The 24,329-nt window shown below is 35.5% G+C and overlaps 1 protein-coding gene across 1 annotated transcript in view; it reads right to left on the reverse strand.

The window, feature by feature from the left end:
* PDE3B (phosphodiesterase 3B) overlaps nucleotides 1-24,329 on the reverse strand; it is an 87,164-nt gene that overhangs the window by 7,455 nt on the left and 55,380 nt on the right. Inside the window, exons 2-11 of the mRNA XM_013298231.3 lie at nucleotides 16,006-16,056; nucleotides 14,894-15,142; nucleotides 10,721-10,863; nucleotides 7,460-7,566; nucleotides 6,421-6,631; nucleotides 5,797-5,870; nucleotides 5,174-5,277; nucleotides 4,264-4,398; nucleotides 2,017-2,128; nucleotides 1,163-1,276 (exon numbers count right to left, since the gene is read on the reverse strand). Of these exons, the coding sequence (XP_013153685.3) occupies nucleotides 1,163-1,276; nucleotides 2,017-2,128; nucleotides 4,264-4,398; nucleotides 5,174-5,277; nucleotides 5,797-5,870; nucleotides 6,421-6,631; nucleotides 7,460-7,566; nucleotides 10,721-10,863; nucleotides 14,894-15,142; nucleotides 16,006-16,056 (1,300 nt within the window). The remainder of the gene's footprint in view (nucleotides 1-1,162; nucleotides 1,277-2,016; nucleotides 2,129-4,263; nucleotides 4,399-5,173; nucleotides 5,278-5,796; nucleotides 5,871-6,420; nucleotides 6,632-7,459; nucleotides 7,567-10,720; nucleotides 10,864-14,893; nucleotides 15,143-16,005; nucleotides 16,057-24,329) is intronic.

Genomic DNA, 24,329 nt, shown 5'->3' on the forward strand with positions numbered 1-24,329 from the left:
GTTCTTTTGTCTTAATAGAGTAGGCGAGGATTAACAATTTTCATAATATTTATACTGGAATTGTTCCAAAGCAATTTTCTATAATTTCTTATTTTAGTTTTACTTTTTGGCCAAGGGAAACAAAAGGACTTTTATCATTTTTCTTTCTCCAAACAATTCTGCAGTCCCACCCATTTCAACACTTAGAGAAAGAAAATGCAGTAGGGTGCAATCAGTGGATGTGGACAAACTTGGAAAAAAGCAAAAGGTGACAGCAGAGGGGCTAATTAGTAAGGAAGAAATAGCATACACTGGATAATGTTCTGTACAGTTCACAAATTACTTCTTAAAATTACAGCCTTTTAAAAGCCACAACTTGCACCTTGTCTTTTTTTACTGCACATACAAAACAAAGGTCTTAGAGTGCTTGATTTCTCCGTTTGATTTTTCTTAAATACATACATTTTAGTATAAAACCGTATATATAAAATTATACTTCAGTTACAGTGTATATTTTAGTTCAAAGCTACAAATCTAAATTTAGAAGTTAATTCCATGAAGTCATAGACAACACAAAAGCAAGCTTCATTATAACTAATGTCATAAAAAATTTGAATTTTAAGTCTTTATTTCTCTTTCAGGGATGCTCCTCTGCAGTTATTCTTAGAGTAGTCACTTCAATGCCTGAATGTCTGCATGTGATATCTACTGCAGAACTCTAAAATACTCGTTTTTACACTAAAACCATTAAGAAGAACTTCCATTAAGTTAAATACTTTGACTTTGGTATTTTTTCTCTGCCCTATTTAATTTCCTAATAAAGTTAAGAAATATTAGTCTAATGTATTTCAAATGTTGAAAATATGCTGACTGTAGCAGTATACAGAGGTTTCATCCAGCACAGAAAATGTATGTAATACATTAAAATTTATAATTTTATAATATTAAAATATATTAGGCTGTATTCTTGCCTAACAAACTAACCATTACTCATCTAATTTTTCTAAAAATCTGAATGTTGTATACTAACACTGATCATTCTATTGCCTTACATTAAAATAATTTTTTTTAAAAGTGATAAGAATTAGATATTTTCTTCCAGAGTAATTTGTTTTACTTACTGTAGTTTCATTAAAATATTCTTACAGCAAAAGAAAAAAAAATAACTTATGTGAATACATACCCATATCACTTTCCATTATAAGCTCATTATGACTTTGCTGAAATCCAGGAATGGGCCGTGTTGTCAGATACCATACGGCATGAAGAACATCTGTGGCATGTATACGATTGTGATCTGAAAATTATCAAATATAATAAAAAATATCTGAAATATACTCAAAATCAACAAGAAAAAAAGAAATTTAATGCAATAAATTTATTATAAGGAAGATTTTTGTTAAATAGAAAGAAAAAATCAATTTATTTAGATAGTAGAGGCTATACCACCAAACGTTTTTAAGAAACAAGTTAAATAAACAGTAAACATCCTCTAAGCACACTTCATCCTTCCTGAGAGTCAGGAAGGGATTAAGCAGCCTTTTAAATCAGTGATGGTGAGCCACTATCATTGCTTCCGATATGATACCTGAGAAGGACCTGGCTTGGTGCAAACATCTGTGGCATGGCGGGGTGGAGTGGGGGGCTGGATTTGGTTTTGTTTTCCAATAGATCTGGCTGCCCAAAACAGCAAGATAAATAATTACTGTCAAAATCCTGTATTTTCTTATTACTCTATAATGGGCAGAAATCAGGTTTCCATTATACCAATAAATATTCTCCTATTGACTTCAGTATGTTTGATTCAACTACCCATTCAAATTCTTAAAGATTATATTCAACCTACATATAAACAATTCATTTTTGGTATCCACCAATTTTTTTGCTGTAATTCACTAAATCAGTTCTGAATTCTGAAAAATGTATTAAGAATATACTAGATTTAGACATTGTCTACCTCTGTATTAAACAGTAAACTAACGCACACACTAAAGGAGACACACTAACATAAAACATACATAATTGGGTAGTACTTACAGGGAATATCTCGGTAGCCATTTTCTAGTGCACAGAAGTAATTCATGAATTCTTGAGTTGGGATTTTGAAAATTTCAAACAAACCAGTGTCTTGAAACAAGGTATAAGTTACCTAAATACATATTAAAGTGAATATTATTCTAAGAAATATATCTTGGCATACTCTGCTTTTTCAACTTCAAAAATATTCCTGTTTTTAAAATTTTGCTTTCTGATACAGATGGAAATTACTGAAAATCCTTTAAAGATTACCTGAAAGCTATTGTCATAGAGATATGTTTAATTTTTTTTTTGCATAAAATATGGATTATCATCCTTTCAAAGATATAATAATAAAAGCTTTTATTTCTTTACTGAAAAATTCTATACACAATTCATTTTTTGTATAATATTCCTAAAATTTTTCATAATGTTAAAAACTCATGTTTTATTCCATTAGTCACCTAAAAAGAAGAAATCTATATTCTTATTTATTATTCAAAAATTGAAATTTCTTATCGATACTAGCAGAACCATTAATATTAAAAAAAAACAAACAACATGGTATTTATTTTTGAGACGTTGGCACAGAAATCCTATTTCTTTTATACATTATCACTTATGCAGCATATTTTTAACAAAGCTAGCTGGTAAATGAAAGTGTTTTTAAAGTGTACCCACAACACCCCCCACATGTATATACTGTGCAATATGTTATGGTTTACAAGTAGAACTTAGCGACTCCAAAGACCTAATCCCCACCCGAGACTGCAAATATTAAGAAAGCTTTTCAAAATAAGTCACGGCTAATCATTTTTGTCACTTCTTTCCCAGACACTAGAGGGAAAGAATACATTCTGAAGTGTGGGAGATGCTCAAAGGAACCTGAGAACAAAATGAGGGGACATTCCTCCTTCCACCTGCCCCAACCATTCTCCTTACACATACCCAATCTGAGAGCCTTACAACTGATGATAGCAAAATACAATTTTTAATTGGCTTTTAAGTAAGATAGCTATCAGATGCTTACAGCACAGCAGACAAAAGGACTGGTGTGGGAGGAGGAGAAGGACAAGTAGTACCCATACATACAATATCAGTAAGAACTGATACTGAAAATCTAGTAAAGTAGAAACCTGCACGCTTAGATACTTCAAGGTTTGAACTATCCCCTAGATTGCACAAAATGAAATGCAAGTTAATGAAGATCAGAGTACTAGTATACTACAGTAAAAATACCACTCAAAATAGATTGTGGTATTCTAATCTGTACATTAACTGTTGTCACTAACCGAGGTGACAAAAGACCTGAAAATATTTGATCAAACAAGACTAATTGAAGACTTAGAAGAATACCCAGAATATTGCATACTGTGAAAGAAAAGACAGTGTCTAATGACAAAAATTAAATAATCCCCATTGGTTTTTTCCTGTCTCCAGTATAGGTGCAGGCTTATGGTTCCAGCTGCACCCAAGTGCTTCTAACCTGTTTCCTTCCCTTCAGCTGATGGTTCCTAACATTACCATTGAGCAAGAGTAACATGCATTCTACTCCACGGTAGGAAACTAAGATACTGGCAATAAAAACATTTTGTGATCAGGATCCAGCAAATCCAGCTCATACTATGGCTCCATGATTGCTAAATCCACTATAAAGAAAGAGACAGAAGTTTCCAGATGACATTGATGAATGGGAGAGGCTGGGGAAGAGCAAACAGGATCACACTTCTGCACCTGCCAGTAGATTGGCTTCAGCATAACATGAAACTGCATGAAAGAGCTTAGTAACAAGTCAGAAACAGATAAAAGGAGTACTACATGCAGAAAGCAGCATGGGAAAAAAAATCCCTTTGTTTGTAGGATCAAAAGACTGCCTAAAAGATCACTTCTCTTCCCCCACCGGTGTAGCGCTGGCAGAAATATTTTACTGAAATAAAGAAAAAAGAAAGGTTGACAAACAAGGTAGTAATTCTGAAAGCAGGAGACAATTTTTCATAGGAAATGGCATATTACTGCAAAACCTAGTAGGTGTGAATCCAACCTATTTTTACATTGAGAATAAAATTCAGAAAATTTGGAGCAAGTGGACTATAGATAAGTCACTTTTTATGGTTTACATAGAGATGGAGTACATGAGAAATTATATTTCTACTTTTTGAGTTAGCATTCGCATGTAAGTTGACTGCAAAACTTATTCATCGTTTAAATAAAACATAAGCACGACAGCTTTACACACCCTCCCTCATATAATAATATAAGACAACAAACCTGGCTAAGAATCCTTCCAGAGTGGTCTCCCATTTCTTGTACAAGGTCAAAAATTTGGAAATTCCAATTTTTCATCTTCTCCATTAGTGAATCATGGTCTAATAACATTGTTTCTAATGTAGGAGCCTGCTCCATCTGTATGAGAGTAAGATACTTTATCATCTCTAAAACAATGAAAACTAATTTGTTAGTTGCATTGGCATAAAAAGCCATGAAAACAATTAATCATTATTGAACTTATTGAATGCTGCTGTGACTATGGCTATGATAAAATCATGAATCAATAGTACAAATATCACAGTTAAGGGCTTGACTTTTCATTTTTTGGGGCAGCAGATTCCAGGGCTTTCTGAGACAGTGCTAAATTTTCATTCTTATTTCTTTTAAAACAAGAGGAGTTGATAAAGCAAAACAAAAATACGCACAGGCTAACAAAACATTTACTGAGCTTTAACAGTTCATTAATTGAACAAGCTTTAAAAAAATTGATATATAAACCCAGAATGTTAGTAAAGCTTAAACCACTTGTGTCCCTGCACTGCCAATATTACTGCACTGTATGAACACTCAGTGAGACTTACAAATGAAACTGCCACGTCTTTCAAAAATTTTCAGGAAAAAAATACTAGTCAATCAGCGTTTGAGCATACTATCAACATTAAATCTATAAAAATTAATTTTGATCAACAAAAAGCTAATACAATCACCATCTTTCTTGTCATTTGCTAATGAAATTTATGCAAGCTGGAAATACACAATTGTTAAATGAAAATCTTAATTCCAGTGGTGCATCATTTCCTTTCAGAAATTACAATTTTTAGCAATGCAAAGAGCTCTTTACAGAACGTTAGAAATTAAAAATAAATATTGATAAAAGTTATTGCAATTATTTTTTCAATTTCACACTTACAAGCAGATTATTTTGTGTTTGATCGGTCATTTCCTTCCTTTCATCTTTATTCTTCTCTGTATGGTGGAGAGATTCTTTTGAAACACTAGCACTTCCAATTTCACCTTAAAGAAAATATATACATAAATGCTATATCAATAATTTATTTGTAAAATACTACTGCCTAATAGTTCTTGAACTGATAATACAAATTCTTCACAAGAATACAAGTAATAGCTTGTTTCTAAACCATTTTTATTTAAGAATTTAATCACAAAAAAGTTGTAAAGGACAAAATTTATTAGACAAAAATCTATTTGAAGATTGAGAAAAGCTAGAAGCATAACTTCTTACTTGCAAAAATTGGTTCAGTGATTAGTTTAGCTGAGATGGCAGAGAACTTGTTTGATATATGGAGTACAGAACTATAAAGGTATGAGTGGGAGCCTATTATAAGATCCTTATTCTGAAGCAGGCAATATTTTAAATTGTCTTGATTATCCTAAGTCACAAACTAAAATAAAATATATGCATATGAGTTAGAGTATAGGAAAAATCTTATGCAGAAATATTAAAATTATAATTTAATTGGCTTTAAAAAAAAGCAAGCTGATACTGAATATTTGTCTATTTTGAAATCCCACCTGATTTTCTGTCTTTATATTCTGCAAATTCTGGTTCTGGTGTTGAAACAGGCTTGAGTATCTGACGTCCACAGCTTACAGAATACATGAAAAATATTTACAACATTCAGTAATTTTCTTCTTTTGCTACTGCTATGTTGTACTGAAAATATCTGCAAATTAATTTTCTTAAAAAGACATGCTTTCAAAGGTTCCTTTACTAAGTGACCTTAGTATTTTCTCATAAATTTGGCACGCACAGGTTTAGTAGTCTGTACTTACAAAATAATCAACCATCACTTCCCCTGGACTCACCTCAACAAACCAGTAAAGCAGAGCTAATTATTTAGAAAGTATTCTGAAATACAGAAATCAATTCCCAAGTAGGAAGTACTCCTTTTCTAAAAATATGTAAAATATTGTTACTCTACAACAACTGCTGCTTTCAAGGATGAGCCATTTCAAATCAATGGCATACATACAGCATTCCTTAGTCTCCCCTGGATAATATAGTTACAAATTATTATGAGATCATATGCATTTTATTCAATACCAGTAGATGTGTAAGTCTTGTTATATTTTTTCATTTTAATTGTATTTTTTTCAATGCATATGAAGTTAAAAATGTAACAGAATCTACAGTACCTGCTACATGTATAAACTACAGGTGTTTTAACTTGCTGCTGAAAATCTGGAGAACTATGTGTGTATCCTGGAGGCTTATGTATATTAATGCTTGGCTTTGTAAGAAAATCAGCAGTATCAGGAAATTCTACAGGTGACCAGCTGCTGAAAGCCCCACTGGAGACAGATCCATGACTAGGTGAACCCACAGGACTCAGGCCAGGAGAAGCACCTTGCAAAAGAAACATTACATGGGGTTCAGATTACAATAAAAACATTACTGCTTAGAAAGACTGAAATTTAATGACAAGAACCTTTATAAATTGTAAAGCACGTTCAAGTTTCCAAAACATGGTGTATAGTTCACACTGTTAAACACACATAGAGTACCTAGATCTACTCCAGATTTACAGATTTAATACAACCTGCATATTTAAACTTTTATAAAACAAAGGTATTAGGTTGTTATTCTTAAATCGTGCTAAAATGGATAGGCAGAAACGTCAAAAGAAGTAGTTTTTCAGTTTTCACTTAATATGGGCAACCAGACCAGTTATAACCTCCGAAATACCAATACACACTTTATTTCAGCACTGCTGTTACAGTATCTACTAGCTTATTACACTGGCAGTGTTAGAGTAAAATCTGCTCCAATTCCTTCCAAGATTTATTTAAATATTAATCTCAGATGGCCATCAGGTATTTAGGAGTTTCTAAATGACACTGTTCTATTACAAAAGTATAATTACTAAAAAAATGTCCCTTATTCATGTATACGAACATTGCAATTTTCAACAGGTATTAACGATAGCGAACATGGTATCATTTTGCAGCTACATAGCATTAGGTGAATAGCTGAGATTTGTACAAACGATATTAACTGTAACTCTGAGTATTCTTAGAAGCAGATTAAAAATAAAATGTTTTTTTAAATATATGCAACGTGCTGATATTATTTTAGTACTACATTTGCATGAAAAAAACCCCAATTATAATACATGATGTACTAACTGGTACCTTGACATCCTGCCACTAAGCTATAAAAATTGCATCATCTTACCTGCTCGTCTGGAACCTATATGATGAGTCAATGTCATAGAAGATGATCTTTGTTTTGGTATTGTCATCAAGTTTGCACCAAAAGACGCATTTGGATGAGATCCTTGGCTGAAAATAAAACAGATTTTTTTTTTTTATTTCCTACCTTGTCTTCCATTTTTATTAGATAAAATGCTTACAAAATAGCCAGACTGCTGTTACAGGTCCACCACCATTCAAAAAAAAGAGAGTACTATAAAGAAGTTGAATTCAAGATCAGCTAGACAATATATGTCAATTATATGGAATAAAAAATGATAGATAGTGGGTGAAAGCAACAGAAAAATTTATGCAGTTCTAAAATGACACAATAAGCATATTCAGACTACATCCCATAGGTTTTATTTTCTAACATGGTATTTACTTTTCTTGAACATTTTAACAAAGCAAGCTCTTTTCTAACAGATCTGAGAACATTTAAAAGACTGGTTACTTTGGAAATACCATGACGACCTTACACAGCCATGGATTGTTTCTCAAATCAGTTTTTCATAGTTAATTAATTATTCTATTTATCATCCCAAAACGAAGCTTTGACATGAAGTCACACTTTTTGACATAAAGTCATACTGTACTTCAGTAGCTGACTTGTTAGAGTCAATTCAATTCCGCCATCTGCTGTTCTATGCACGAAATTGCACTCCAAGAATTCCAATTACCTATTTCCTTTCGTACAAAAATGCGATATGCAATTAAAAATAGCTGTATAGACGTACTTTAAAGTGAAAATAGTTCATGTAAACTAATTATTTCATTTCAATGTGGGAAAAACGTATTTATCCCAACAGATCTAAGCTTGTTTAAGCTGATTTCAAACAAGTCAAATACAGAAATAATACTTGATCTCTCATAATTTGTTTAAATATATAAATATAAAAAATTAAAGAATAAACACATATTTGTTCTTCCGAACTGACATGTTAGACAACTTTAAAAAGAACCAGGATAGATTGAACTTTTCACTATTTCTACACTGTTTAGCTACCACAGCTTACATGTATTCTTTTAAAGCACACAAAAATGCTGCAACAGTATTTAATACAGGAAGACTATATATTAAGCATGGTCGGTTTGTCTTGAACTAGTGTTTGAATGACAAACCAAATCAAGAATCTGCATGCAAATGAAACAGCAGCTGACTCAAGTTGCTTTTGGCCACTGGATGGATAGAAAAAAATTTGAAACGTTAAATCAAATTTTCTAGTAATATTAATTTATTGTACCACTATGTGATATCTTTCAACTGAATTCCAGCTGAGTTGAGAAAGCAGTCACTGTGTGCAAAGAAATATTTTGGGTTTTGATAAGCTTTACTCCCAGTGAACAGTTTACTGTTCCACCCTCCCTTTTTTGCTGTTAGCCTGCTCCTCCTTCATTCTCTTCTAACATTCATTGGGTCTTTCATTAGGCTGAATCAGCTCCCCAGGGCAGGAAAAAATGTCTTTTTATTGCTGTTATTTTTCTGACATTTTAAGGGGCTGACTCAAGAGCCAGAGCCAACAGCACAAAGTGCTCTAGGAATACAGGACTGCCTCTTTTGGCAGCAGGAACACCTGTGCCAGTTCAGCTACTTTATCTAACCTTATCAGTAAAGTAAGCACCCATGGGTGATTTTGAGATGATTACGTGTCAGAAGTTAAAGGGAACTTGCTAAGAACCATCACTGGAAGATGCAAGGAGACAGGTACAGTGTAAGAATTGGCAAGAACTCTGAAGGGCAGGGCACAAACCACGAAAAAGTGAACACATCTCCTAGGGCTGCATGGGGGTGGACAGGAGCAGGGCAGGGGAACATGACTAACTAGAAGTGCTAGTCATCAGGGTGAAGAGATAATTTAAAATGATAAAGTATGTGCGAGGGTGTTTTCCGTACTGCTGCTTTTAATCGGGTGAGTTTGAGTAGGTTTCTTTGGCGAGTAAGAGCTGTAAGGAAACCCTCTGTAAACATACACCACGTCCGCACCAGAAGAGCTGAGCCTCAAACTGAAGTCCCATGGTTTCTAAGTTTAATGCAATTTCTCTGGTCTCTGGTTATTTCTCGTCGATATAACTGGGGAGATTCTTTCCAACACTGATAAACAAATCAGCATGAAAATACAATCTTTAAACTACTACTACTGCTACTACCAGCATCTTCAATTACATTTTATACACAAACCACAATTAAGTTTTAATATGTAAAAACATGAAGAGCCTATTTTATTCAAGGGGAAGAAGCCACTGACAAGGGCCAAATTATTAAATGGTTTACTTTAAAATTAAATATAATATTGATAAATAAATTCTTGGACATGTATATATAAACTTTCATCCACTACTAGTAACTATCAGTTATCAGCATAACTCATATCTGCTTTTTTAAAAATGCGTCTATTATATTTTCCGTATGACCTATGTAAAACCATTAGTCTTAAGAGATACCAAGTACAAAAAAAAAGAAGGCAAAAAAAAGCAAACCCACACACATTTTCACAGACTTTAGCTACAACGCAATTTCAAACATCTGTTGTACTTTACTTACAAAGTATCGAGCAAAGCCATATACATTTACACATTTAAATAAAACTATATGTGTGAAGTTTCACTCAACATTAAACAAAAAAGAAAAAAAATGTATATTTACTTTAATCCTAATTAAAACTGTAACATTAATTCCAGAAATAAAAGCTTTATTGGCACCATATTGACTAACGAGAAGAGATTTCTTTCTTAGTCTACCTTACTGCTTGCTCGATGACCATAGGAATAATAAATACTGCAATACACACAACAGGGGCTACCTAATGCAAGAAAGCTATACGATCTTTTTAATTAGAAAACAAATTTGGGTGGATGCAGCAGTTGGAAAGTGATACATATTTTAAGTAAAAAGGAAAAGAAGGAAGTCAGTAAAGGTTTAGAGGTTAAACTACTTTGTTTTGCAATCCTGTATGTTGGACTTTTTTTCTCATTTCCTACTAAAACTGATATGCAGGCCTACTTATGACAGAGCATGCCATTCAACCTCACAATGACCTGATTTCTGCCTGAGATCAAACAGAGTTACAAAGTATAGTATATAATTAACTTGAAACATTTTCCAGTTTATGCTGGCAGAATTTGGAGACTCAATTCACAAGATTTTACATTAAATTCTTCCACTGCCAAGTTTCAACATTACAGACATGCACATTTTAGAAAGGCTACATTTATTATTGCCCTTAAAATGTGGTTAAGTGCTTACCTTGATGTGTTATACTCCTGATGAGATCTCTTGCTGTTACTCCGTTCCCACCTAGGAGATGTTGATTCTAAAGGTGGAATGCCAGAAACTCCTGGAGTTCGTCTCAGCTGTGGCGTCGGCAGGCTATTCCTGCTATTTAATCCCTGTTGAGTAATTGAACCATGGTTAAAATCTATATAATTAAAAGCAGACATTAAAATTTTACTTATAGTTTGTGAAGACTATTTATTGTTAATTTTTTATAGCAAAACATTAAGTATGGTATCTCACACCCATTCTTATTTCTTAAGAAAACAAAAAAGATGCAATTGAGTTAATTTGCTTACTGGGAATAATTATTGTTCATATCTTTTTTTCCTTTCCCCACATTAAAATATGTAGTTACTTGAAATCCATGTGATCCAACAATTATTCTTCAGAGCTTTTAAAAACTGAGACCTTATAGCACTAGTGAGTTGCTGTAGGATTATAGATTCTTTTTCTACACACCCCAATCATATAACTACACAGTCAGCTGTGCAGTTCCCAGGACAGCCTGAGCTTTTAGTAACTGAGATGCTAAATATTGATGGTGTAGAACTGTGGAACATGTGGAAAGGGTGATGCACAATACATAGGGTCAGTTCTGGTCCATCAAGACTCCCTCTCTCCTTCCATACCAGGCCCACAGCACCTGGGAAGCTTCCCAGTCACTTCACCCTCCCCACCTGGAAGCTGTGTTGGTTTAGGTACACCCACAGCCCAAACACTGGGAATCACCATTGTACTTGAACATAAAGCCCTGTGCAAAGCAGGGCAGCAGCACCCAAACAGTCCTGTATGGCAATAACTTGGGGCTTATTAGCTCTGCCTTACTGAAATAACCCCAGAAAAGTATAGCCATGTTTAGATAGCAACTAGTAGAACCTAATTAATAGAAAGATCACTGAACTGAAACTGCAAAGCCATCTCTGGCATATCTGCATCCATTGCACCGATAAGCTATACACTGTATTTTAAACCAATTAAAAAAAAAAACCAACCCAAACCAGCAAAACTCTCTCCGACTGCATTCAGTCTACAATCCACTTGTTAACTCATCCGTAGATTTGGCCATTCAGTGGAGGGTGGAGGGGTGGGGGGGAAAGAGTCTTCTGCATAATATAGATGCATGTAATCAAACCTTACAAAGTAAAAAGGATACCAGGAAAAAGTGTTTAAAACAAAAAATCCAAAGCAATATTTGCAGTATTGAGTAAGGTATGCAGGGTTATGTGACGATAGCTGACCCCTGGACATCACCACCACAAAAGTCCAGCAGAAATAATGACTTTACAATTCTAAGCTTCATCAGGTGGTCAAAGGTCATACGTAACTCACACAGCTGTTCCGTATGTTAAAAAAAAAAAAAGAAAGGAGTGGTAACATCAAAGAGTACAGCCTCTTACCCTGAAAAATCAGACTGTTTTGAGTCCTTGATATGGGATGTACCCTGACTCTATTTCCTTTGCTGCAAAGCTGTAGTCACAGCTAGAAAGGTGGAGCTGGACAGGCAGAATAAGACCACCATATTGCCCACAGAAACATGCAGCAGTCCTTGATCCAGTTCTACCAGAAAGGAAACTGGAGGAGCATATTCTGTGTGCTATCATACAGCGGTAGTCCAGTTCTCTCAGGCTAGAATGGACTTCTTCGCCAATGGACCACATCAATCTCACCTGTGTGCTTTCTACAACACAGGGAGCACCACTGAAAATCCCCAACACCAGTGGAGAAAGGTCCACTCCCCGAAACAAGTGTGCACTTTAGCATAATACAGAAAGAAGGCACCAGCACCTGCACAAACTTTTTCTTCTTCCTGGCTTCTCTAAGAATGGGAACACTGGGGATATGACAAATCTCCAGAACTTTCCCCTACTAGATAAAGAAGCAGAGAATAAACAACACATGGATAGTGAAGGACTAAGGAACTCCAGATCATTCTACGCTAGCAAAGTCACTGACAATCACTATATAAAAGGGAAAAGTTGCTCTGGAAAAAAAATTTAGACTGTAGCAGAAAGTTATTATGAAAAGACTTTCAGTTACCAGCAATAACAATGCCAGGACACAAGGGATGTGGATACTCAAGTACTTGCCTAGACAACTTTTACTTGCCCAAAGTGTGAAAACTTGACTGAAAAGTGTGAAATCATGACTGTTGACAGTACTAGAAATCCATCAGTCTGGCAGACAGTCTACTGCCATACACTAGGAAATCTGGGGACAGTTCTGTCACAATGAAAGTGGGAAGTCCTTTTATTGCAGAGCAGCCCTGAGAAGTTTTTTGTCTAACTAAGATTTCCTTTTTCTTTTTTAGGAATTTAAAGAGACTGAGCAGTGAATAGCACCAACTGGGCAGTTTACGCTTTCCAAGCTGTTGACTATCAAGAAACTCAGAATGAAGAGTTGGTATTGGATAACCAGTTATTGCTATCACCAAGGTCTGAAGCCCCATTTCTGTTTCTGTCTTTTCATTTTTTTTTTTTTTCCTACTGAAAAGAACAGGCAGTTCCCCATCAGAAGTGAGAAAAAATTGTCACCAAATGCACTTCAGAAGCCAGACAGGGAAGAGAAATAGGTACGTACATAATCCTCAGCAATGAAACAATTAATCTGAAATATAGAGGAGACCTTTTACATTCCAAGTTATGGAAAGAGAGAATAGGAACCTTTTAATATAGTCTGAAAGGTCCCATTTTGAAGACATACTTTCTTATAATTTTCTTTGGTGCATCATAATCTGGAGTTTGTGCTGACTTACCTGGTTTTTGAAAGAAAATCTTTTTCTTTTTTACAGTAACATACATAGGCATAAATCTTTTGACTTACCCCTAAACATATACTGAAATCAAACATTCATTGACTTGCAGTGACAAGCACTATTTTATCCACAAGGTAAATTAATATACAGAAAAACCCCTGAAGCTTAAAGGAACAGCTACCTAATTTTAGTAAGGAGGAAAAGAGAATAGCTGTTAAAAAACATCTTTCAATCTCACATAATCTTTATAACCAGTCTCCAGCAACAAATATTTTTCATTTCTGACTAGCTGTATAGAAATTTTTAAGATTGTGTTAAATCTTCACATTAACATAAATTATTTTTTTTCACATCAGTATACCAATCATTAGCAGTCCACAAATGAAAACATATGTGGAATGATTATGATCCCTACTCAACTGATTTATGCAGATATCCGTGTGATATTCCAAGGAATTTCATACCACAATGATCCTGCAGGATCTTCCACAGAGTAATCTGTGAACACTGAGCTTTTCCTCCAAAGTATTTCTCTTGACAATGGTTCCCAACAGACATTTCACAGGCTGAATCTGGCTTGAAGTAGTTGATCTGGCTTCAAAACAGCAAGCCAACAAGCTGATCAGTTTGGGCCAAGCTGCCCACTGCCTGGAAATGGAAGGAAGCATAGGGCAGGAATGTCCCAGACCAGCCTCCGCAAAAAAAAGCCTCAAGCTCTCAGTACAGGGCAACCCTAGAAGTATTAGCTCTGTTGCACTGCATCTGAGTTTCTGTATTTGATGATTTTCCTCCACATTCCTTAACACACCACACAGTAACTACATCCTTGCTTTACTTATTTACCCTAGATAATGGAGAAGTAATGGTATATTTACACACTGGTTCCATAATGTGATGTGCTGCACAGAAAGAAGTGATATTTTTTCTTTTATATAGCTGATTTGCTTGCATCTGATGGCTAGTTTGATGTTCACAAGAGTCAATTTCTTTAGAAAAAAATGTCAATGAAAAAGCCACACTGATATTAATTGCTAGATCAAAAATGTGGGAAAATCAAGAACAGCCCTGTTTGTGCCATATCATGAGAACATAAAAATCTTTGTTTTGTATTTGCTTTTAGGTTTTTTAATCTTGTGTTTATTTTGAGGAATCATGTGTTCAAAGTCCAGAACTGTGCTTTTACCCATCAACCACATGAATTTGCATTTTGGTAGCTGTCTACATTTCAATGTGTTTTCACAGCTGCTCTCTTTTGACCTTAAACATAGTTCACAGGTACTTAAGTAAAGAAGCTACTATCCATACAGGAGCATTCTTTCCAGATAAATTTCCCTTGATAATTTTTTTAAAAATTGCAACACACACATGAATGAAAATTCAAGTCATTTGACCTTGAGTAGTTTCCGATCTCCTTTTTCAGCAGGATCCTCTATTTCAGGGCAGGGCAAGAAACCAGGAAATGGTGTGAATGGACTAGCCTTTGGCCTGCACGTGCCTGAGAAAGCACCAATCAAGCTATGAATGCTTCGAAGGGAAGAAATCACTTGTGGTGGAAGGGACAGGTCGGTCAGGAGGTCTGTCAGCATGCTCCGAGCCTCATTTAGTACTGAAAGATCAATTCCATTTCCACTGCCAGCATTCTACAATAGATGAAAATGTTGCAAATGTCAAAACATTTCACAATATTCTAAGTTTTAAATAACCATCTTATCCGTTGAAAATTTACAAAATAAATGAAAGAAATCAATGCAATTTATTTTTCTTTTAAAGAAAAAATATACATAGACATATTCAGACACCAATTCTTGCAGGTTTTTTTCACACACAAAAAATATTTCAGAATTCAACATTAGCTTTCAGTTTATTTTTCTCTATTTAAAATAAAAATCTGGTGCCGTTTTTTATCTCAGTTTTTCGTTATTTTGTCTTAGAATTAAACTTAATATTCTATCTCTTCCAATGATACCAACAGAAATTTTGGTGGCCAAACTGTTATATGCCCCTTACAGAGCTGCAATTTCCACAGCCTCATTACTTTTATCAATCCTGATTCTACTGAAAAAAAAAATACTAACAATTCTGCCAAAAAATTGTTTAGTTTTTACTTGGCATAGATCTCTGAACAGGAACAGCAATAGCAAACTAGATGCCACCACTGACGCGAGAGGGGGAGAAACAAGCAATCAAGAAAAAAGGTGAGAACCTGGCAGACCTGAGTTTGGTGACTGGGGAATTGCTCCCTGACCTCATGCTAATGGATATTTCAAAACAACTACTTCCATCTTAGTGAGGTTTGAGACTGTTCTCATATACACCACAGAAAGTAGATCCCTGTCATCTTGATCAGAACTGCTAAACATCAAGCCTCTGCTACACAGAACTAGAATGTACTAGAACAACTTACTTAAATTATCAATGAAAAAATTGAAATCTGACAGTGTACAGTGAACTCTGTATTCAACCACATTTCACAAAAGAATAATTAGATTCTTAATACACTGACCTGGTAATAGGGTTTGTACCATTGCTTCAAATCCCAATCCCAAAGTATCATCTGTAAAGAAAAAAAAAAAAAAAAAAAGAGGGGAAAAAAAGGTGTAATAGGTGGTATGCTAATGTTGAAAAGCAACAATGGAATAAATCTTGATTATGTGATATAATATAAAATGCTTCTCTCTTCATGTTTTTATATGTAACTTAGGCCATTTTCTCAGTTAATGCTACCCCAGTAAAAGTCCTAAAGAGTTTAAAGAAATTGCATGCAATGGAGATACCTTGATGACAGAATAATTATATGGCCTTGTTTCAATATTTCTGGATTGTTTATAAATCATTTAACATACACACTAAATTAAGTGGTGACAGTGTTTTCCTGCTTCTATTCACCTCAACTTATAAAAGCAAATCCATCCTAAAACCTCCAATATATTTCATTGGTTTTTTTCTTTCCAGGATCATTCGAACAGTGGCAATTTCATAAACACAGAGCAGAAAGCACTACAATAACATCATTTATTTTTTAAAAAGGCAAAAAGTTCCCTGTTATATCAGGTTAAAACCTGGTAATTTTAAAAGCATTTTCTTGCAGGAGGTTTTGTTAGGTTTTACTTGAACACGGTTACAAATCTACATGTTCTGAATAACTTCACAAAACCCACCAAACCAAAGAACGTCAGCAACACAATCTGAAGATACTATCAGCTTCAAGTACGTCAACAGCACTCACTTAATGTTTCTTCTATACTGACAATAAATAGAAACAACATACAAGAAATGAAATTCATGTGTCTGTTTTGCTTCAAAAGTGTTCAGTCTTTGTGACTTCTTGACAGGTTCTAATTATTCTCTGATAAATTAATTCATTTGCACAACATGCATCCACAAATTAAACAAAGATAAAGGTAACACATTCTTCCTCTTTTCTGTAGCTACAGAGCACAAAGAAATAGCAAATACCCCACTCGGTAGCTGATATTCTGTAGTCCTGTAAGTTTTCCCACTTATTTTTATAGGTGAGACCTGTTTGGTTTTGCTCCTCTAAGACTAACAGCTCTTTCATGGAAAAAAAACAATGTTCCACGCTGGCACTTGTCCAGCAGAAGGTGCAGAAACTGTTGTTAAAGAAACATGGGCCAACATGCTAGCAGTATTGAGGCAAGGTCAGCATTTACAGGCTCTTTCTCTCTTCTGTTACGTTCACAGAGATAACTTTAAACATGGTTTAATGGTAACAGTTACAACATCCACTTGCTATGAAATGATCTACCGTTAAGCATGTACTTAAACTGGGAGTAAGTTATGCTGTCTCCAAAACTCATACTGTGTAAAGCAAGCAGACCTAAATCAAGAGTTAAGAATTTAAGATGTGGAGGATTTTGGTGTTTTTTAAAGTGATTTATCTAGCTACAATCTCCTCATTTATTAAAAAATAAAAAAGAATAATAAGCTTATGAGATGACTGTTAGCCTGTCAGTGACAAGCATTAAGATGATGACCAGCATTATCTGGGCATACCCATTTTGCTGGTGTATTTGGTTTTAGCATGATCATCATAAAGATGGAGGGGTCTTTCTTCCATAGCAAACTAGAATGAGTTGTTCATCTGGGCAGTTTTGGGGTTGGTGGTTTTTTTGTTTTTCTTCATTCTCCAGTTTCTCTTTCGAGACTGACATTTATTTACTGTCTGAAACAAAGGTAAAATTTTTGCTTTTGTTCTGTCCTCCTGAACTTGGTCACAGAGACTGCATTAATCTGCCTCATTGTCTTTTGACTCAACCAGCAACAAAGATCACACATCCACATGAGTTTTGTTAGGTTTATTAGCAACCTCTGATACTAATGGTCCACAGAGTTGCATTAGCTTGCTTGCAATCTTGCCTCCTCTATTATGGGACACAAAAGAGGTTTCCCTTTCTAATATTTTATTTTTCTTTTAAATATGTGCTATGTTACTTGATTTTATTTATTTGTCTTAAATGAGATCTTAACAAAATACTTTGTTAACTCTTGCTAACTCCAGAAAATTTCTGTACCAAACCTTTAACTGCAACTACTTTTACTGATGCAAACTCCTTTACTCATTTTTCAAGCCCTTGGGGCTTTTGTGTACATGTATGGACACACACACATGCTCCCATAAGCTATACTGTTATGATTTGGGGGGTCATGCTCCATGACTAAAAAAGTTCAAAACTTCCTTTTGGCTTTAGCCCTGCTATACCAAAGAAACAGGGTCAAGGTTGCAGAGGCAGAAAATATTCAACAGAAAGTGTTACTGCTGTATCTTGTCGCATACTGACCCAGGATACACAAGGTAAAATGATGTGCACATCTTATGCAAAAATTGCTTACAGTGCAAATAATGGTTTGATATTTTAAATGGCAGGGCACCATTCTATACACAATTTTAGTGAAACAAAAAAATTTGCAGCTTTGATTCATGACTGAAAATTTTTTGTTGTAATTTAAACCAAAAGACGTAAGCTTCTCCAGGGATAGCAATTTTACAGCAAAGAAAACAAAACAATTTTGAAATAAACAGAAGTTAAATTTACCTGTATGTTGCCAACAGATTATTTAAAAAAAAAAAACAACAGTATACACCACCATTAATTAGAAGTCGTATCTCTTGAGAGAAGACAGGTGTAGTACATTAAGACAGCTAGCAGGCTACCACAGCCTGCATGAACTGTAACACGTTGAGGGCTCATTCCACGCGCCACACAGCGAGGTAATTAAAACGAGCTGATGGAAAGTTCTGGGCGCGAGGTAGCGATTGCTTGCGTTAAGCACGGCGGACAAGAGGCAGCTGGCTGCAGCGAGCGCTTCCCCCGGTGAGCACGGCGGGGGACCCATCCGCACCGCAGCCGGACCCCGACCCGTCCGTGGCAGCGGGTGCGGGGGGTACCGTGTGTGCCCAGGTGCTAACGCCACACCGGCAGGTGGCGCGCGCGAGCCAAGCCGCCCCCCCCCCCCCCCCCAAAGCGCCCCGCGGGGCCGGGGGTGCAGCCCAGCCCCCAGGGCATACCGCTTCAGCCCCCACCAGCTGCCGGGCCGGGGTTAATTAGCACAACGCCGTGCCTTGCAAGTTAGAGCCGGAGTACTAAAGAGCAGTATTTCTGGCGTTATTGCTGTTGGGGGTTTGGCAGTCGAAGCTTTAATTAATTTCTGTGGGTCATCGACAACGGTTACAAAGTGTTCCCAGAGTTGCATCCATCTTACAACAGGAGTAAAAAAGGACACAGTTTATTTTGACTTAATGTGAACAGACCAACAGACCTTAAAATAGGTCGTAGGCAGAGCCTCTGCAATTTTTGGTTTTGCAACCATAAGACTTGTTGCAGAAAGATCTGTATTCTGTAATACTAAGATTTTGTAATGCATTGCACATAACGTTCTTCCTCACCTCTTCCAACAAGAAACACCTGATCTAAGGGGAACGCTAGTCATAAAGGTTCCAAGCCACAACTCAAAACCTCTGCTTAGCAACTCACATGTTTTGGCTTTTGAGCATCCACTGTCGATGCCAACATCACACTTATCACACATCTGGGAGCTCCTCTGAAAATAAAACTGCAGTGGGCTCTGATATTGCAGACCGACTCCTGAAAGGTGAGAAATGTATAGTCGTGTCCCCCCCATAACTGTGGACACCAAACTACCGGTCAGCTTATAGAAGTTCTCGTATCAGCCTGACTAACCCAAGTCCCCCAGTCCACCCAAAGAGCAACCAGCACACTTTGCTGCTCTTACAGAACTGCCTGTCAAGCTGATTAGGGGTTTGAAAGACAATAAAAAACAAAACAAAGCCCCACGTGTAACACAGTACCATGCCTCATTCTTTATAACAGTCAGGGACTGTATTATCGTTAACTATAATAACTGAGCCTGTTCAGCCTATGAAATAAAACTCCACACAGTATTTCCATATACTCCAGAGGAACTGCCATGCACTTTGAACACAAGAATTTTAGAATCAATCAACTTATCTGACAGTATTTGTATCCCATCTACTCACTGGAGGGTGGAGCGGGGGAAGCAAAGGTCCCGATTATTGAATACCAACCCAAGAACTACCAAAACTTAAGGACGGCACTTTTGCAAAGTACAAGTTATTAGTTACGTCAGAAACATTTGCTAAAAAAAGTACACAAAGTAACACAAAGTAATGGTAATAAAGGCCTTCCCTAATACAGCTTCTAGCTCAAACAGCAACAGGAACAAGCAATAGTAATTTTAACAAAGAAAAAGGAAAAAACTGCTCTTCTGACAAGCTTATAGTCCAAATAAACTAAAAATGGATGAGAAATGGGAGAAGACAGTCAATGAAACCTGAGAGATCTTCAGGAGGTTTTGTTTTGTTTTTAATGATTCTTCTGTATATATCTTCTTCTGATATATAAGTTATCCCTCCTGTCACGGCACAGCCAGTGTTTCAGGGCCTCTGACAGGTGTGCCTTTCAGAAGCAAGTTCATGCCATGGAGGGTGGAGTTCTTTTGAATCTTCTTTGCGCAAGTGCCACAGCTCCACATGGCTAAAGTCATGTTTGAGGAGTATTTTAAACTTCTAAAGGTTTAGGTGCAATAAAAGCCTATGGGTTTTACTTTTCTCAAGTTGTAAAATTACTATAAAAGTACCGCATTTTAAAGCTGCAAATATTTTGAACAAGTTTTTTAAAAACCTTAATGCTCACCTCAAACTATATTTAGCTAGATAACTGTAATGATGTTTTCAGAATAATTTAACTTATAAAATACAAAATCATATTAATCTTGGCTACTCAAGAATTATTTGTGCAAAGTTATACTAAGGACAATAATCATACTTCCACAGTTCTAAAAATACACTGCTATGAAAAAACCCCACGTTTCAGAGCTTAGAAATCTAAAAATCAATTTTAAAACTGAAATGTATGAATACATATGCTCCATTCCCTAAACTGAAGTGTGCACACTAAGGCCATACACAAGGTTACACTTTGTAATATTGCTGATTGCTTGCCTAAACTTGGTAAGCGGGAAGTTTTTGTTTCAATGATGATACTATTCAAGAGATTCAGCATGTGCTTTAATGCTTGTTAAGAAAAGAAAACTTGTCCTATTTGACACCATCCATGCACATTCCATGCTCCAAAATTTTAAAGGAGCAAAAATGAGTACAAAAATGAGTTTCTACTTCTGGCCAAGTCTTTCATTGATCAAATATAAAAGATTCCTAGTTGCTAGCATCATCTGTTTGACACCATTAGGCATCAGCTCTGTAAATAAGTATTTCCATAGCAACCAAGCATGGAATTAACTAAACAATGAAACCAACACCATAGCAACTTGATTCAGAAATCAACTCTGTAAAAAAACACCTCATTCAAAAGCAAAATTCTACAACCAGATGAGAAGACAATTTATTGTAAAATGTGAAAAAGGTTACATTACATATCCATTTCTTTTCATCACTGCCTTTCAAACAAGACTGATGCTGTATTCATTGCTTTTAATTCTAAATCAGTCTTTTGTAACAGCTTACAATCAATTAACTTTTTAAACCCGTGTAATTTAATGACACAAAAACAAACACAGCAGTATACAACCTAAAAGTCTTGGAGTTTTTATTTATTTATTTTTTAGGATTTTTTCCCTCTGTGTACAAAAGGTAAATTTTGAAGAACAGTATGTTATGAAGTAGTTAAGTTGGATTCAGTATGAGACTAAAGGCAAGGCAACCAAAGAATGACTCTGTCAAAGTAGAGGTAGCATTATTTAGGTAACAGACAACATTCTGTTATGAAATCTTGCAGGCCAAAACAACCGCCACTTGAGTAGATTATTGTAATTAAGAAAAAATACAGCACTTGGAAAAGCATTCAGTATGATACTTAAGGCATTTAGAGTCATGATATTCCTCTACCCACTAAACTTTTCCATGAAAATATATGGTATAGGAAAAATAGCAAGATATTTTTGGAATCCTAATACTTATCACTTCCTGATTCTATACAATTTATTTATCCAAGGTCATAAAATGACTAATAGGTTGTGAAGTCTACAGATAGCCACAATCTTTGAACAGAAACTGCGTGTGCTTGCATGGTTCTGAGGTTTGGGTACATGTACTGAAGGAAACAGTCATATCCTAGACTGTTGTTGACTCTACTGAACTTTTTCATAAAAGACATTATCTTCACTTTTTTTAAGAAGTCTAAAACTTCTTTCAGCAGAAAGAGACTTGCTTCTGTGTAATTGCTTTAGTTAATACTATTCTATAAATTAAATAGTACCTGCAACATATTTGGCTGGACACGTAAGTACATTGGAACATACAGGTGTCTGGCCACCCTAGTGTTTCCACCCAACTCCACAGTATTCTGATCTTCCCTGCAAACACAAATCTTTGACAAGAGCTGCACTTAAGTAAACTTTAACAAGTCAGTTCAGAGTCTCCATGTTTAGTTACTGTTTTCAGTAACTTTGTCCTCAGCACAGATACAAAAACAGAAAAAATGCTCCACTTATAGTAAAGTTTCAAATAAGCTTTCAGCAGGCTTGTTCTTAAAGTTAGTATTACTCCCTGCAAGGAGAAAAAAATTTTTTTTTGTTTGGCTGGGTTTTGTTTCTTTTTTATGTGTTTGCTTTGCTTGTTTTTAAAGAGACATGCTACTTCTGCTTTTGTAACCAGGAGCATCAGCAGGTCAGCTTCTACTTTGCTGTAGAAAGTTTTCAGTTTTCTTATTGCTTGTTATGTTTGCTCCAATCTTTTAATATTTTTAAGATTTTCAAATGTTTCAGAAAGGTTCTAAAAGGTGTTTTGTCTATCAAGGGAAAGTAGGGTTTGGGGTTTTTTTCTTTTTATGTAGGTAATGAAAAAAACTGGCTAAAACCACACTTAGGTCATTTCCTCTTCCTTCTAGGTTTTGTCAGACTTGCATGTCAGAGTAAAGGCCAACCAGTAATTTATGGCAACTGGGGGAGGGAGGGCAGAGGAAAAAAGCCTGCTATGTGCAGATCCTTTAATTGCCCATTATAAGCATTTTCCTTTAGAGCATGTGGTTCTAATCACCATCAAAGAAAAGAAATAGTGCTAGGTGGATTACTGCTCTGATCTGGTACAGTTGCTTCGGTGTTCTGGCATTCTGTACTACTTTTACTGTCATCCAAAACCTAAAACCATTTTTTGAAGTAGTGTTTATTTTACAAAAAGCAAAATCTAGAAATTGCTCCCAAAACATCCTTTTACTATTTACCTATTGGCATTATTTTACAATTATATGTAGTACAAGCCTTTACTGCTGTATTGACACACTTATGTACCATGTTGGGACAGACAGAGTGCGGCACGTCCAATTTTACCTTTCTGCAATAGAAAGATATGCACAAATCTTACACTGAAGCATTTTACTGTATGCTGATATATTCTTAATGCAGTAATTGAAAACCACTTATTCCCCTCTATTGACTTAATTTTTTTAATCAAGTGGGTTTGTTTTCCTCACCTATTACACTAGAGATATAGGAATGAATCTCAGATCTTTTTCTTTTCAGCAAAGAGAAACTATTTCATACAACCACAAGGACTTTTTTTAGTACTGAACTGAAGAAGATACTGAATTTTTCAAAGATTTTTAATCACAACTTACTCTACAATCTCACAAAAATGCTTACATTTCTCCTCCCTCCCCAAGTCTGCCTCTATAACAAGCAGCATAAAATTAAGCTGTACAACTCAGCCCAAAACATGAAAGTGAGAATGGTTCACATCAAATGAATTCGACCAAATGATCATCTAGTCCAGTATTCTGCCACTGACAACAGCAGCCACCTCAAGATAAGAATATTCTAAAGTAAGCAGTGCTTACTTAATATTCTCAGAACATTCTTTCAGCCTCAGCAGCACAGCTCAAGGAGCCATACATTCTATGTATGCCTTTGTATGTTACAAAGGTCAATAGATTTTTTTTCACCTTTGCATTTCTCTGATCATCTTTTCAGAACTCAAGTGAACTTCTGATAGATCCAGTATCATATACAACGGCATTTCACAAGTTAAATATAAATAAGGCAAAGTTCCCTTTCATTTTGAATCTGTCAGTGCCAAATCCGCACAGTGAGGAAGCAAACAATCCACAACACTTTCACACAGTCTACCCACTGAACAATTTGTTTTTGCAAAAGCTTATGCCTGAAGTTAGCTGGAGAACAACTATAAGACTTCTTTTTTTTCAGACCATGAGGCTGTATTTTCAAATTTCTCACACTAGTTCATTCAGTGACACAGCACCTTCAGAGTAACAAAACATCTAAATCACTAAACATCACCACTTCTTTATTTTATAT

This window comes from Falco peregrinus, chromosome 9, assembly GCF_023634155.1.
Source record: "Falco peregrinus isolate bFalPer1 chromosome 9, bFalPer1.pri, whole genome shotgun sequence".
NCBI lineage: Eukaryota > Metazoa > Chordata > Aves > Falconiformes > Falconidae > Falco > Falco peregrinus.